Below are 17,025 nucleotides of genomic sequence, written 5' to 3' on the forward strand. Positions count from 1 at the left end.
TAAATACAGTGATGTAATATCTGACGTCATCAGCAGAGGATTGCGGTCGCGTGAGTTATAGTTGCCTGCACTAACTATAACGGGGGAATTTCAATGGTTTTTCACGAGTGAAATGTCCAGCTAACTATAACATGTGTGAAACCTATGGTTTTTTAAATGAATATATATATGCACACACACACACCCCTTTTTGTTAATTTTCTTTTTATAATTTCATCTGTAGCATGTTGTATTCACTTGATTTTTCAATATCCATGTCTGAAGCAATTATACATTCTTGTTCACAGGTACTCCAATGCATTTCGGGCCCATGCCCTTCATCAGGGGGTGCTTAGATATCGCCGTGAACAGCGGTAGCAGTGGGTTTCCCGTTTCGTTTACATCTTACAGGAAGCACATTGTATTCAGAAAATTTTAAATGGTTAAGATAGCTAATTACTAAATTATTTGTAGCCTGATCAGTATAATTAATAACGCACTGGGATGCCACTTCAATATTATGTAACCCAAACAGCATCATCTTGCCTTTCTAAATACTAAAACGAGAATTTACAATAGTTATACACTTAATACCTGATATATCTCTATTTACTGTAAATATCCAACTCCTTGTTGCTTCATGTTGATGACTTAATAATTCACGAACTGAAGCAGAATATGTTTTGTAGTGTAGCACTAAAGCTGTCAAAATGCAGTACCTAAAGGCAGGGCAGATACAAAAAATAGTCTGCCTCAGTTATAGACGCACATCGATAAGGCGCTTAGAGCGAAATATCGTCCCTTTCACATATCCTGTTATTCCACCTCATACTGAACTTTATATAAATAGGAGCCTGGATCCTGTTAATGGTGACAGCATCCTGCAGAGATCTACTGTCCTTTCGGACTTAGAAATACACCATTTGTGAGACTGGGGCAAAGAATGAGTCCTTACACTCGTATCATCCATTCAATTTCATGTCTGCGCTGCAAATATGTGAAAGTATTGCCCCAGAGGCCTCTGTTATGACATGGCTGACTCTGCTGCATTTATACATAGAGAAGGTAAAGGTGGCATAAAAAAGTAGGAGCATAAAGAAGACCTTCAGGGGTCATTATAGATTTGATGGCACAGCTGCCTAAACTGCCAGTGTAGCAGAAGAACCTCCTCTGTTACACCGGTGCCTGCCAAGTCCAGGGTATTACAATATTGTGGTGGGTATTTCCGATGGAAAGACTCCAGCCTGCATGGCGGGAGCAACTTCACGGTAAAAACATCCGTGATGTCAGGTCCACTGCATCACGGTGCCATGATGGAACTGCCCCCATGAATGTGCGCCCTGGGAATAGAACCCAAAAGGGGCAGAAGGTCAATTTGCCAGATATACATAAAAATTGTTCATGATACCCTGAGAGTTTTCACTTTCTGCCTGGGGGGTGTTTTCCGCCCTAAAGCTGTCAAAATGCTGCACCTAAAGGCAGAACAGAAGAGGCTGAAATTGGTAGCATTGCATTCCACCGTCTTCTAAATGGGGTGGCAGAAAGATGAGGAAAGCAGATGGGATCTCTGCTTTTTAGGTCTCGCCTGAGCCAGCGCTTTAGCGCTGCTCTGGCGAGAGCTATAGAGAGCGAGATTTGGAAGTGCAAACAGGCCGCCAACTACAGTGCATGTGCGCCGGGCGCGCGCACCATTTGTCTGCCTGCTGATCACTTTCGCGGCGGCTTTGATGTTCTCAGTGAGCCGCGCGGCCACTGAGAACATCAAAACTGCCGCGAAAGTGATCACCATTTGCCACCCCCTCCCTTATCCCACTTCCTGCTTGTGCTTCTGAGAGATGAAGAAACTGCAGTAAGTGGAAGCTACAGAGAGTATTCAGGCACTGAGATCCGGGTTATTTATGTTTTCGCTGCTGCCTTCATGACTCCTGAGAGAGGGGGTTGAGAGGACAGTGCATAGTGCAAGGGGTAGTAGAGGCAAGCCATGGATCACAGACGTTGCCACTGGTTAACAGTCGTCAAAGTCAAGCGTTTTCAGCTGAATGAGTGTTTTAGTCTTACCAGTAAGTTTCATTACTTTAAGCCTATGTCTTCCTCTGTCCTGTCCTCCGTCTAGTTTCAGCCTTGGAAGCTGGGTGTCTCTGGGAATGGTTAAGTTCATTCTGGCTTTAAAAATTTGGCTGGACTGTGCCCAGGGTCCAACTTGGTGGTGATGTGATTATCACGCTGGACGTCGAATGCCTTTTGTTTATAGCCTCCCTCCTCCACTCCCCAGGGTGTGAGCTTCCCAGCGTGTGGTGTCTTTGCACTGGCATGTGAAGTTGCCTCCCTCTGAAGAGTGCCTAGCTGATGTCAGCCTCACGAGGGAGGGTACAGAGAAGACTACAAAGGGCACCTTCACTTATGGTGCTGGTATGGCATTTTCTAATATTTAACCACGTGTGAGGAAGGGTACAGCTGTCTTTGTTTAATGGAACACCCAATGTAAATATTACCTTGGACTTACGGTCCCGAGAAGAACCTGCACACACTAATATTGGTGTTATCTAGGACTGGTGCTATGAAATGGATCGTCTTACTCCACAAAGTTCACCAGTGGCCTCTGAAAATAACAGCGCACAGGCCCAGAAGGCCGCAGAAAGGTTGCATCTTCACCCTGGGCCTCCTCGGCGTGGCGTGTCATAGTTCACAGCTCCTTACTATTCTGTGTGGATGTTGCATGTGCTGGTTAAGAGTTTCGTCTGAAGCTGAGTTTTCATATTTTATCCAATAAACGGTCCGCACATGCAAGTACATTCAGTTGGCCCTAGATTACTGCTCACTAGAACAGGCTGCTATTTTTTCAGAGTTTTTTTTTCTTTGTAAGTACCTAAAAAGCGTTCCCTTATGCCAGGTAAACTTTCATATTTTCAGGAAAAAGCCAAAATGAAAATTTCGCAGATGCTAAAACGTAGGCTTGCCTCAAGGAATAAAAGAATACGCATGATGGGGCTGAGTCACTGGGGACAATAGCAAACTGAGTTCTGCAACTTATAGTGGGATGCTTTTGCCATGCCTTCCATGCCTCCCAGCATCCAAGGAAATTAATTCTCCTGCAGTCCATGTCTACCTCTACACCTCTCTCTCTCTCTCTCTCTCTCTCTCTCTCTCTCTCTCTCTCTCTCTCTCTCTCTCTCTCTCTCTCTCTCTCTCTCTCTCTCTACACACCTCTCTCTCTCTCTCTCTACACACCTCTCTCTCTCTACACACCTCTCTCTCTCTACACACCTCTCTCTCTCTACACACCTCTCTCTCTCTACACACCTCTCTCTCTCTACACACCTCTCTCTCTCTACACACCTCTCTCTCTCTCTACACACCTCTCTCTCTCTCTCTCTCTACACACCTCTCTCTCTCTCTCTCTCTACACACCTCTCTCTCTCTCTCTCTACACACCTCTCTCTCTCTCTCTCTCTCTCTCTCTCTACACACCTCTCTCTCTCTCTCTCTCTCTCTCTCTCTCTACACACCTCTCTCTCTCTCTCTACACACCTCTCTCTCTCTCTCTCTACACACCTCTCTCTCTCTCTCTACACACCTCTCTCTCTCTCTCTACACACCTCTCTCTCTCTCTCTACACACCTCTCTCTCTCTCTCTCTCTCTCTCTCTCTCTCTACACACCTCTCTCTCTCTCTCTCTCTCTCTCTCTCTCTCTCTCCACACACCTCCCTCTCTCTCTCTCTCTCTCTCTCTCTCTCTCTCCACACACCTCCCTCTCTCTCTCTCTCTCTCTCTCTCTCTCTCTCCACACACCTCCCTCTCTCTACACACCTCCCTCTCTCTACACACCCCTCTCTCGCTCTACACACCCCTCTCTCTCTCCACCCCTCTCTCTCTCTCTACACACATCTCTCTCTCTCTCTCTCTACACACATCTCTCTCTCTCTCTCTCTCCACATCTCTCTCTCTCTCTCCACATCTCTCTCTCTCTCTCTCTCTCTCTCTCTCTCTCTCTCTCTCTCTCTCTCTCTCTCTCTCTCTCTCTCTCTCTCTCTCTCTCTCTCTCTCTCTCTCTCCACATCTCTCTCTCTCTCTACACCTCTCTCTCTCTCTCTCTCTACACCTCTCTCTCTCTCTCTCTCTCTCTCCACACCTCTCTCTCTCTCTCTCTCTCTCCACACCCCTCTCTCTCCACACCTCTCTCTCTCTCTCTCTCTCTCTCCACACCCCTCTCTCTCTCTCTCCACACACCTCTCTCTCTCTCTCTCTCTACACCTCTCTCTGTCTACCTCTAAGTGGCAGCCGGAGCCTGATCGCACTGCTTGTCCTTTACAAATAAATAAAAAGGATTGGCATAGACAATAGGTCTCGCCTTTGGTGTCTTATAAGTGTTTAACCATGCAACAGTTAATGTTGTTGCACAAAGGATATTGTGCTGCCTATCTAAATACTTATAAGGTCCCAAAAGCGAGACCTATTGGCTATGCCAATGCTTGTTTTGGAGGTTGCCCTCTTGCGCCTTACACTTGATACTGACGTTGGGCCTCCTATTACACTGCAGACGTCTTTATTTATAATAAAATGTAAACGTAATGCATTGTTGTGATGCGTTTGTCACAACACGGTGATATTAGGCTGCAACATCAGTTTAGGTTGTAGTTCATGACGTCAGTGCTGGAACCTGTCGTCAGATGGTAATATATATTCGGGAATAAGATGTCAGGCTTGATGTAAGGCTGTAACATCAATGAAATAAGCTGATGCCACACTGAAACATCTCTCCCTAAGCTGATGCCACACTGAAACATCTCTCCCGGAAGTGATGTTAGAATAACTGTATTCTTGTGGCCAGGCGAGGGAAGGCCTGTCCAGAAATGCATGTCTTGAACCAAGGCATTCACCTACATATCCTGCAGTTTCCTTTCACTTCCACATCAACGCCTGTCTCGTGTACTTTTTCCAGGTTCTGACCACAGCTGTACTTTGATCTCTGCTTTCAAGCTTATCTCTGTGTCCACAGCCTTTGGATTTGACCTCTGCGCAGCTTTTTTTGACATTTCGCTGACCCGCTCTGGTTTTAAGTTTAAGATTAGCTGATTATGCGTAGGATATGGTCTAGAATGTATATACTCGATGTACATGAAATTCATATACTACCTACTCTGTCTGTGAGGGCTGTTGCTTTGTTGCTGCTTAAGGTGTAACTATTGTGTGCGTGCTGGAGGGTTGCATTGTTTATGCCTGTGCTGTCCTTATTCTATCTAATGTACTATGTTCTCTGTGTGGCAGAAGGTTTCATTACACCTGCCTCTGCCACGTCTCTCTGTGCGTGAAATTTGCACTCCTATGCAGTGTACACAGCACTTGCATCGAAGGAAAGAGGTGCGCTGTACCTGTCCCCCTTCTCTTTATTTAATTTCTTCAGTACGAGATTGTGAAACGTGCATTATTTCTACTGCACACCTCTAACCTGCATATTTACCTCTTGTTCTATTTAGGCTTGGCGCAGACTTTGAGGACACCACTCGGTTGAGTTACTGTGTTGTGGCAGCCAGTTTTGTAGCCTTCCAGTTCCTTTTTTCAGCTGTGAGCCCTCACCTCTCCTCGCTGCTGAGCCAACGGTACCTGGAGCTGCCGGTGGGCAAGAAGTGCGAATGGGATTCCAGGTAAGATGGCTGTGGCAAGCAAGGGAGGAGTGTGAAAACGGGTAACTGGGTTGTGTGGGCGAGGGAGGCTACTGCAAGAGAATACGGTATGTAGGGTTCATGCACAAGACATTACTATCGAGCCCCAGGTTTCCGTAGTACAGTACAGCATTGAGGATGCCAGCACTCTGCGTATCCGCAACGGCCATCGTCTAAACTTTTTCAAGACTGCCTTTGCTACTTTGAGTTTCCAGCATTTAGATAATGTGGTAAAGGGACTCCGAGGAGGGAGGTTGCACACTAAAAAAATCTTGTTACACCATTCAAAGTCCCTTCCAGGGTATTTTGCTCTCACAATCCTACGATCCACACCCAAAACAAATTTACAAAAATAAATAGCAAGGTCATTTGGATTCCATGGTTTGTTACCTTAGAAAAAGATCAATCTCCATACATTGGGGAATATTGAATGTATTATGGCTATGCCCATCCAGCATGGATAAACAATGTTGGAAGTTGCTGGCCCTTCCTTCAAGCTAGGAGAACCACAGGGCAGCCTTTGTCTTCTGCTGTACTAGAATTATGTGACATTTTCATCTCTTTCTAGAGCTTGGAAATGGGGCTTCCACTTTATACATTATCAGGAGGCAGTTTATCTGCCACAGGCCTCTGCCCACTGGCTGGCTAAAGTGCTTCTTGATGTCTGAAATTTAATACTGCCTTTATGTTCAGATTGTTATTTCAGATGATCATGCAATCCCAAGAAAATGTTCCTCTGAGTCTATTCCTCACGAAAAATGGTCACTCAAAGGACAGAAATTGAAACAATGCTACTTCAAGGCTTTGCAGTACTGACCTAAGATTGCAGACCTGGCACCAGCATAGTTTGTTCTCTGTTCAGGAAGTTTGTGCCCAGCTTTTTGTGTTTATTTTCACCAAAACACGTTGTGTCCCTCAGAAGAGAGAGAAAGGGGAGTTATGGGTACCACGAACTGGGGTACTAGATGTAAACGATAGGGTAGCTCCTTTCAGCGTGTAATTGTGTATATCACAGTTAACCTGACAAAGCGGCTTTAGGATGCAGCAGTGACATTATTGTATATAAGTTAAGAACCTGTGAAAGCAGTTGTTTTTCAGAAGACATTGCTTATCAGTGCAGCCTTACGTAGCCCAAGACAAAGTCTAGCACAGGTCTGCGCCAGGCACTAATCCTAAAACAGTGCACTGAAGAAGCAGTGTTTACAATTTTCAAGTTAAAGATCCAGGTCAGGTGAGGGCTTGTTTGGTTTATTTTAATACTAATGCCTTAATATGGAGAGAAAGAGTATACCTCAACCACACTCTTGTACCAACAACCCAGTTAAAGACTCACAAGATATGTGATCTACTGAACGCCATCTGCATAACCTGGAGCTCTGCGTCATGCCGTGTTACACCCTGGACGAGATGTGGGTGTGTATGAGGGGTGTGTGGCCATGGATGAGCTGTGGTGTGTGTATGGTGTCAGGCCGGATCCTGTATTTATTCTAGTTAACGTGATAGAGACCTGGATGTTTTAAGCTGCTCACTGCATTAGTGCCACCTTAATGACTACTTTAACGGTGCAGAAGCCATCCTTTGTGTATAGCATGCAGACCATACTCTACAGAAACAATAATACTGATATTTGTATACGGCAAACTAATTGCCCCTTGATTCTGGAAGAATAAGGGTTCTTAACAAGAAACCTAATGGTACACATTTTATAAATCTCGGACAAATATTCCGTAGATCCGGTAAGCATTCAAACTCAAAACCTTCAGGTAACACGCAGCAGTCCTGCCTCTTGAGTGAGATACACCCTGTCTGCATGGGAACTATGTTTTGGGGGATGGAAAGTAAGATGAGATTGAAAAGTAAAGTTGTGCAATATTTTGCGGAACAAATGACGATAGTTACACAAAATGCAAATTTGGCATCTGGTATGACATTTTAGAGTATAAAGTCTACGCGAGCCACTAAAAAAGCACGAAAAACTCAAGCACCGCAAACACCAGCTGCTCATTTGCGTTGTTCCCGTGTGCTTGTGCAAAACGTTTTCTGTGACCTGGGGGTAATTATGTGACGTGGCGTAATTTCAATGATTTTGCATAATAAGCGTAACACAAAATTGCTGAGATTGCGAACCGCATGACGCTGCTGTAATGAAAATTTCACGTGGGCCTACTAAAAAGTGTTGATGGAAAAAGTTGAGAGACTGATTGTGCTGAAGGAAGTCAATAGTAGCTGCAGAATGTTGCTGTGGCAGGAGCCTGCTGGGCGTGCTGTGCAGGATGTTGGTGAAAAAAGGGTTCATGTAAAGTTAATATTTGGCTGGGGTAGTTGCATGACATTGACTACTTCGCAGTTACGTGTAATGCTAAGTTTCTCAACTTCACACAACTTCATTCTCTTTCAAAGCAGGTTTTATTGTTGGGGATTAATTGCTGTTGAGAAACAAAACCGACTCCCTGTGCACTAAAACACAATGGAACAAATGGGAGAACACAGATTGTTCAATTGCCGCATCTAGAAGCCTAATAGGGTGCCTGCTCCTATTTGCAGAATACAGAAGATGGACCTTGTGACCAGCAGTTGCACAAGACAAACAAGCATTGGCATAGCCAATAGGTCTCGCCTTTGGGACCTTATAAGTGTTTAGCCATGCAACAGTTGCATAACTAAATACTTATAAGGTCCCAAAAGCGAGACCTATTGGCTATGCCAATGCTTGTTTCTGTTTATTACTGCTCTGTAGTAATGGCGGTAACCGTGCTTTAGCTTAAACATCTTAGGCTAAAGTCGGGTGCCGAGATTGCTTCAAAAGTAAAGAATTGTCTATTTCTTTACTTTTGAAGCAATCTCAGCACCCGACTTTAGCCTAAGATGTTTAAGCTAAAGCACGGGTGCCACCATTACTACATAGAAGTAATAAACAATATGGCTCACGGAGAACATCAAAACGGCCGTGCGGCCGCTAAAGTGATCGCGATCAAACATCAAAGCGGCCGCGAAAGTGAAAGTAATCGCGATCAAGCGCGCGCACATGCACTGTAGCTGTAGGCTGGCCATGGTAGCACTTTTTGGAGCCCTCACAAAATGTCTCGCCAGACAAGCGCATGCGCTGGGTCAGGCGAGACCTAAAAACTAAAGCTATTCTGGGCACAAAGCAGAGACTCGGGCTGTGCTGACGTATGGTTTATGAATCTTCTTCGCTTAGAGAGGTTAAGTATCAGAATTTGACGAGGCATCGAAATCCAAAGGGCAAAGGTGCACGGGGATCAGAAGCCAGACTCTGGCAGACACCAGTATAGAGCTAGGTAAGATGACCCATCTCTTGTCTTGAACTACAACGGATAAGTTTTCAGCCTAGCCCTCAAAATAGTTGGACCAAAACTCTTTTGGGTTACAGCACTTTTCGAATCTCAGGGATGGCTGTGTGGGTTGTGTCTCTTAGGAAGTGTAGATAATCTCAATAGGGTGTAACACATAGCGGTGCGCAGGCCCAGTTGTCCCTTTGGCTACCTTTGTACCTCAGGAGTGGTGACTGGCTTTATGCCTTGGGAACGGCAGCACACAACATTCGCTTCAACCCCTACAGCCAGATACACAGCGCACTAACTTCATGCCGCGCAGACTGTTGCGCTCTTCGCTAATTTTGAGTCATATAACAGATACACATGACACTAGCTTTGTGAACAGGATTATTTACACACAGCGCTGCATGCTAGCTCCAGGGCCAGAAACCGGCCGTCCCTGTTCAAATCACATTTGGCAGCTTACATGCATTTCCTCCATGAAACCAAAGGGCTAGTGGGTATCAAGTGCCAGGGCTGGCAGCACACAACAAAACCACTGAACTCTGGTACTGGCAGCACACAGCACTACACACATGCACCTGCTTTTGGGAACAAGTACCATTTTTGCTCCTGGTTGGTACATTGTGTGGAGGACGCCATCACCAGTGGATGATTCCGTTTTCTAGCTGCTGAGTTGTGTGCTAATGAGTTCTTCTTTCTCTAGGTGTGTCTCAACGGCCCACGCTCTTGTTGTTGGATCCTTCTGCCTGTATATTCTTGCATACGATGATGCTATCAACAAGGACCCGATCTGGTAAGCACCTTTTCCTACCTCTGGTGGCATGAATCTGACACCTGATTCTTAGCTATGTGTTAGTTCGGGTCTGTGGCAATTTATTACTTTCATTCTGGGTGGACCGGGATCAGGGAGCAGGTTCTAACACAGGATACCCCACTTGTGGACAGACATAATTGGAGAACACATGAGTGAAGCTTGGCAGGCCCCCCAGCTTTACCAGGAACACTCATGCCCTCCAGGTATGGGCCAAAAATGTCCCATTGTAATCTACAGTCAATCTGGTACCGGGGCCCATACACTGCAGAACAATTCAGGTGTTACTTAAAGCACACCCCTTTGTTCCAGCAATAATACCCATAGACAGCTCTGTCTATCCGTTTTGGCTCCCAGCACCACATATTGCTCCTGGGCTGAGGCCCAATAACTTAGTTCTGCGGGCGCCTCTTCATCCCACATATTTTCCACAATTTCAGTACTTTTCTGTCAAGACAGTACTGACATTCCTACCGAGTCTACCAAATCTCTTGCATTGGAGTTCACTGTTCGCTGAAGGATTGTGAGTAAATTCTCAGGTATAGTCATAAAATTTGTGGTCCGCTTTCAAGCAGTTGGAGGATTGGTATGGATTCAGAAACCTACAGGCCAAATATCTGTACAAGTTCCATTGGGTGAGTCTGAACTAAACGCTGACTCCATGAAGGTGCCCTGCTCTGTGATCGGCAGAAGGCTAAAGGCAGAAATCTGTGGGATGGCAGATACAATTAAGTAAGGTACATGTTCTTACGCAGTAAAGACCCAGTATTTCACCGAAGGGCAAACGAAAAATAAATAATGTATTTTAAGACAAAAAAAGTTAAAATAACACAACTGAGGTCAATGAAAAGCTAGCTTACTCTGTAATAATCACGGTTCCTTGATTGTAAAGGAAATTGGTAGTAGTGCTGGACGCCATCAATTCTTGAGGGGCTCAGGAAACAGGCATGGCATGGAAGCCATGAGTCCTTGATGGACTCGGGTAGCAGACAAGGGCAGACACCTCAATGGAGTCCTACTCTTTGACGACCTTTGTTGGCAGCCAAGATGTCACTTCCTGGGGTACTCTGCTGGCAGGCAAGGGCTGAAAGCCTAATGAAAGCTGCCACTCCTTGAGAGACTCTGCTGGAATGGAAGTCCCCACTTCTCGGGGGACTCTACTAGCGGGGGAGTGCTGGGAACCTTCAAACCTTGAAGGGCTTTAGAACCAGGAAGGGATGGAAGTCCCCTCTTTTGATGGTCTCTGCAGGCAAGGACTGTCATCATACTGGAAGCCCCCATTCCCTGGAGATGTGTGCTAGCAGGGAAGTATTGGCAGCTTAGTAAAAAGTACCCATTCCTTTAAGGGCTGTTCTAGCAAGCTCTTCATATCTTAATTAAAGCCTCCATAAAATGAGAGGCTCTGCTAGCAGGCAATGTTTGGATGCCCCACTTCTTGAAAAGCTCTACTAGCAGGCAGTGTTTGAAAGCCTTACTCCTTGGTGGGCTTGTCTAGCAGACGAGAGATGAAAGCCTTACTCCTTGGGGACCTCCTCTAGCAGACAAGAGATTAAAGCCTTACTCCGTGAACGGCTCTACTAGCAGGCTGTGTTTTAAAGCCTTACTCCTTGGTGGGCTTGTCTAGCAGACGAGAGATGAAAGCCTTACTCCTTGGGGACCTCCTCTAGCAGACAAGAGATGAAAGCCTTACTCCTTGGTGAGCTTGTCTAGCTGACGAGAGATGAAAGCCTTAGTCCTTGGAGAGCTCGTCTAGCAGACAAGAGATGAAAGCCTTACTCCTTGGGGACCTCCTCTAGCAGACAAGAGATGAAAGCCTTAGTCCTTGGTGAGCTTGTCTAGCAGACAAGAGATGAAAGCCTTACTCCTTGGGGACCTCCTCTAGCAGACAAGAGATGAAAGGGACTTGCCAGCAGGCAAAGCCTAGCAGCATATTTTGGGAAAGAAGTCGGCAAATGAAAAGTGAAATAAAGTGCCTTACTAATGAGAAACATGTGAGCTTGGCCTCTATGTACAGTGGCGGAGCTATTTACTGCATAGAGCAGTATGCACCTGTAGCATGAGTTAACTGGGCTGGGGCTGCCACAATTGGTGACTGTGCTGCAGCACAAGATTTGGCTACCATGCAGTGCTTGGCTAAGATTTGGCTTAGCTCAGGCAGAATGGTATTCCGGGCACAAGACTTGCAGATGGTGCAGGCCTGCGGAACAGTATGCTGCCTTTCTGCTTTGGAGTGGAGCGAAAGAGCGGGTCAAAGACCAGAGTGTAAGATCGTGGCCTTTAGTCCGAAGACGCCCTAACTGTATTCACCAAAGGCTTGTCCACAGTGACTGTACAGTGCCAAAGTTCATCGGTATACCCTGGAATGCTGATTGTTCGCCACCACATAATTTGGCCATGTCCTACCCAGCCTATCAATCATGAATGCCAATCCCTTTGAGAGTGTATATTTTCAAATATTACTGGTTTAAAAAAACACATACATCATCATTTGTACAAACAGCAGTAGCAAGACTTAAGATTCATCAGGATTGTACGTTATTTTATTTTTCAACTTTTTAAAACTCACTGACATAAGAAAACAAACACTCCGAATATTTATATAATACATAATCATTCAAATTACCTAAACTCACTAACCAATGTAAAATCTCTTTAGTTAATTCTGTTACATCATCAATGTTTGTCTCATGCTAGTTAATCATCATTGAGCAGGAAAGGTCAAAATAGATTCAGTGTAGAGAATGTCAAGAATAGCGCTATGCAGTCGACACACCGTCTACCCTGCCTGTTAATGCCAAGCCTATAGGGCCCAGCAAGGGTAAAGCCAAAAGTCCAAACAGTTTACGAAAACATTATTAGATTTGATTTAGTTTAATGCTCAGATAAGGTGGACGCGCTCTGTGGCCCAAGAAATTATATTTCATGGCCTGATTGATGCATTAACTCTGATGACCAGTTCAACACCACACTGAATGCACCTTCAGGTGGTATGTTGCTCCTCCTCCTTAATTGGCGCCAGAAGAGACTTTGGAGCAGTCTCACTTGAACTGACAAGTTAAAGTTGGCCACATCTGCTTTCCCTAGTTGAAGGGTTCAAGTGTAAACTCGTCACACGATGGCATCTCTGACATCCAAAAGTTTGCCAGGAAGGGCGCTCTGTTTTAAGAACATCGGGAGTTACTGGTTTATAAGGACTCCTAGGTATTAATATGCTGAGAAGACCTTACATTTTTCAGGACTCGCACACCAGCTGCCACTTTGACGGCCATCTCATATATCCTCATGACCTCGGTCTAAAGGTTAACCCCATGTTACTGTCTCATTTGTGTGCAACATTTGGCAAAGAGGTTCCCAACCCTACTTGGAAATTCCTACTGCTGTATTTTGGTTCATAGTTGTCTCTGAATAAACTGAATGTGACCCTAAATCTCCCTTGTTCTCATGAGAACAGAACATGTGTATTTGTAAAGCGTAGGTTCACCCAAGGACATCTTGGAGCTGAATAACAGATGTTTATTGTTACCCAACGGGACTCATTTTGTCGACCTCCGAAGGATGAAAGGCTGAGTGGACCCACCTGGATCTGAACCTGTGACCATGAGGTCGAACACGGGCCCTTACAGTTGGCGCATTAGTCCACTAAGCAACCAGACTATGTTAAGTGAGGTTCGTCTTCATGGTCGGTGTGTCGTAAAGAATTGTGGCACTGCCCACTGCCATCCTCGTGGTTTTGTTACAGAGAGCCACGATTGGGGTGAAATACACCCCTGGTCAACCTCCTTCATAGGTAGAGGAAAGAGAGGGTCGATACTTCATATATATCTGGGGTATAAACACACCAGGGAGATAGAGAAGGAGACTGAAGAGCTGTGAAGATGTGAGTGAGGGAGAGAAACAGAAAAAAGATGTAGAGTTATGAGAAAGGGTGATACAAATACATCCCTGGTGTATATAAATACAGCTGATGTGAGAAATGGAAAATCTAAGCATGGTATTTTCACGTCTGTTGTAGCATAAGTAGGTTAAAAGGGGAAGCATGTTAAAGTGATTTCTTTTTGTCTGTGGTATAAATACAGAAGTCTAGGTGAGCATCTTCTAGCAGTTGGCATGCTACCTTCCAGTAGCATGGGGTTATAGGCTGCGACTCGTGGCTGAGGCACAGGAATGACTAAAGGGAGCGATTTGCTAACAGGCACTGGTAAACCCAATAAGTCACAATTTTAGAATGTTGGTGCCAAATTTGTTTGTAAAGCATTGTTTAAAATAGGTAAAAGAAAAATGATAAAAAGGCACTGGGTTCTTTAAAACGCCTATACACACGCACTGAAAGCCAGGACAGAAATGCTTTTTTTTTTGTTTGAGAATACCTCTACCCAGATGGCTGCTGATGCGTCACGATGCACGACGCATTCTTCAAACTGTTGTTCTCAAATAAAAGCATTTGAAGATGGCCACCAGTGCATTTGCATGTATCGTGATGTAAAGAACAAATGCACACACATGCTAACACCCCAGAAGATATTTTGACTTTTTGTTTTTAAATTTAATTTAGTGTTCGAAGATGGCAGGTGATCATTTTGGAGCAGTAAATTAAACAAGAAAAAACTGCAGGAGCTCAAAAAGAAACAAGCATTTGCATTGCAATAGGTCTCGCATTTGCGAGAGTGTAAGCTATTGGCATTGTAAATGACAATGCCTTTTATTTTTCTGTTTTGATAATTAACACATAAATAAAAGGCATTGTCGTTTACAATGCCAATAGCTCAAACTCTTGTAAATGCGAGAACAAATTAATTTCAAATAAGCGGAAGCCATTGTCCCCGGCTGCTTGGAAAGTTAAGGTATGCACGGCGCGCTGAATGTTGCAGGAAATCATGTTGTGCCTGCAGCAGGAGAAACTCATTAAAGAAAATGATGCTTAGAGGCTAAATAAGACGTAGCGTGTAACAGAAGTAAAAGGGCCAGTCCTCATGGGAGGTTACAAATGAATACAAGGCGGTACTAAGGAGGGACTAACAAGCCTATTAACAAATCAGAAGTCAGCATTTATGAAGGACATTGACACAAACCAATGACAAATATGGGTTGAGAGTTGGCGGGCTTCAAGGCTATACTCTAATACAGCATGCCACGCAGAGCAGCACATGCGCTGCCCAGGCTCGACCTAAAAAATGCAAGCAGCCTGCTAGCAGCCTGAAGCTTCCAGTTCCTCATGGGAAAATGTTTTTTGAAAAAAAAGGAAATTAACTATAACTCGAATACTGGGGGTCGACTGGGTGGGGGCGAGGCAAGCGAAGCAACAGATATGTGAAGGTGTAAGGGAGGAGCACAGAAGGGAAAATGTACCAAGACTTTGATGCGAGACGAATGAAAAACATGCTTAAAATAAAAGAAACAAGCTTTGGCAAAGCCAGTAGGTTTCGCCTTTGAAAGGCATTTGCAGATGTTTTGGCTTTGCCAATGCTTGTTATCAATAGCGAACAGCATCAGCAAAAAAAAAGTTCATATCGCTGGCCCCCGTGTGATGGTGTATGCACTTGCCTGCATCAACGGCATAGGCACGTGTGCCATGGTGCAGCAGCAGTCTTGTGTGTTAAACTTTTAATTTACCATTCCAGGATGGCAACTGCCACATTGGAGCTGTAAAATGAATAAAATAAAAGGTGCATGGAAGCATTATCTAGAGAAGGGAGCAGCACAGTAGTAAATTGCAGCTGCTGGGTCCCCAAGATACAAAGGGATGGGGAAGCGTAAGAGTCGTCGGAGCAGCGGGGGTGCTGAGCAACACAACATGGCAGAACGGGGAGGAGTAGAGGATGCAACAAGTTGGATGGGGCAGCATGGAGTGCAGGGGTTGAGGGTATGGGAAAGAGGCATGTTGGAGAGGAAGAGAAAGAAACCCCATGCATCTCTTTCAAATGATGAAAGGAAAAGAAGAAAGTAGTTGCTGATGTAGCATTAAAGTATTCAACTCATCTAGTCCGAAGCATTGTAAAACAACTCCACTCCAGGGTAGGGACAAACACAAGCGGAGGAAGGAAAGGCAATGAATATGTGGCAAGCACCCACATAGACATAAGCAGTGGGCTTTCTCTATGCATTCTGTTGTACACAATACATCTTTTAATAACAACAATACGCAACTGAAGCTGAATGTAGGCCAGACCTGAATATTGTATTTGAGCCACTTATTACCTCTTGGGGTTGGTGTTGACATCCTCTCCCGGTTTTTTTTTTATATCCTTGATTGGAAACTTTGTTTGACTTAAAACTCATTTAAAGTATTAATACGAAATGCTGTAATTCTTTCACCGTGAACCGGATCATAAAATGTCTCATACTTTGAATGCCAGGATCTGAAAAACTCAAGCCAGTGTGTTACAGCTGACATAGTGGCTGAATTGTTAAATGTTTTTCCCAATTGTGTGGGCGCGGCAGAGTTAGTTCCTCCAGTTGTGAGTGCCTTGTCCGGAATATAGAACTGTTACGTCAAGAATTAATGCTTAAATATTTACTGTTCGGACCCCCGCCCCTATGTACACGTATAAACGTCGGTTGTGCGAAGCGCCCCCCAAAGACAGTCGTTTGGTTTGTTCCATATCTAATTGAGACGCTTGACTCCTGTGCAACAGGGAACTACGCTTCAGCTTCAAACATCGCATCTACATAATTTCTGAAAATATACTAAGTAAACAGGGAGCGTGGCGCATGACTTGTAAACTGGTGACAGGCTGCAGCAAAGGTATGGCGTCCCTCGTTTAATAATGAACATTTTCACTGGGAACCCCGAGAGAAAGCAGGTGTGAGGGAGAGAGAGCGCCTTACTTGGAACACTCTCACTGACATCTCGTACCTGAGAGGAGCTTCAGAATGGTCATTACAGAGTATTTATTACCCTAGGAGACGCCACCAAATGTGAGCAGGGGGATAACATGAATGCACATTGATGTGCCCGGCTGGAGACATTGTTTAATAAAACAATGCCAACGCACCTGGTTATCTTTTTTTTTTAAAGGGGAGGGGGGGGGGGGTTCTACAATGCATTCATAACTTCAGTTCCCCGCTCTGAAAATGTTTCCGGCATATCTGAACCGAGAGTGTTAGGCTGCATTTTTAAAATACCTTTTGTGTTTGTGATCTGCTGAAACTTGCTCCTACACATAGATGTGAAACTTCCCGCTCAAAAACATCCAAATGCAGTTTCAGACTGTGGTGTGACAAGGACAGATTATAAACACTGTGGCTTGGAAGGTGCAAAACAACGTAATAATAAAG

At 44.8% G+C, this 17,025-nt stretch overlaps 1 protein-coding gene across 3 annotated transcripts in view; it reads left to right on the forward strand.

Annotated features, from left to right (window-relative positions):
* The window catches only part of LOC146833012 (TLC domain-containing protein 4-A-like), a 375,443-nt gene that overhangs the window by 17,798 nt on the left and 340,620 nt on the right, over window positions 1–17,025 (forward strand). For all 3 annotated transcript variants that reach the window (XR_014960484.1, XR_014960483.1, XM_085600575.1), the window contains exons 2-3: window positions 5,455–5,622; window positions 9,643–9,732. Coding sequence is in view for 1 of the 3 variants with exons in the window: in XM_085600575.1 (XP_085456701.1) it covers window positions 5,455–5,622; window positions 9,643–9,732 (258 nt within the window). In the remaining 2 variants the exon portion in view is untranslated. The remainder of the gene's footprint in view (window positions 1–5,454; window positions 5,623–9,642; window positions 9,733–17,025) is intronic.

This window comes from Triturus cristatus, chromosome 4_2 (assembly GCF_964204655.1).
Source record: "Triturus cristatus chromosome 4_2, aTriCri1.1, whole genome shotgun sequence".
Taxonomy (NCBI): Eukaryota; Metazoa; Chordata; class Amphibia; order Caudata; family Salamandridae; genus Triturus; species Triturus cristatus.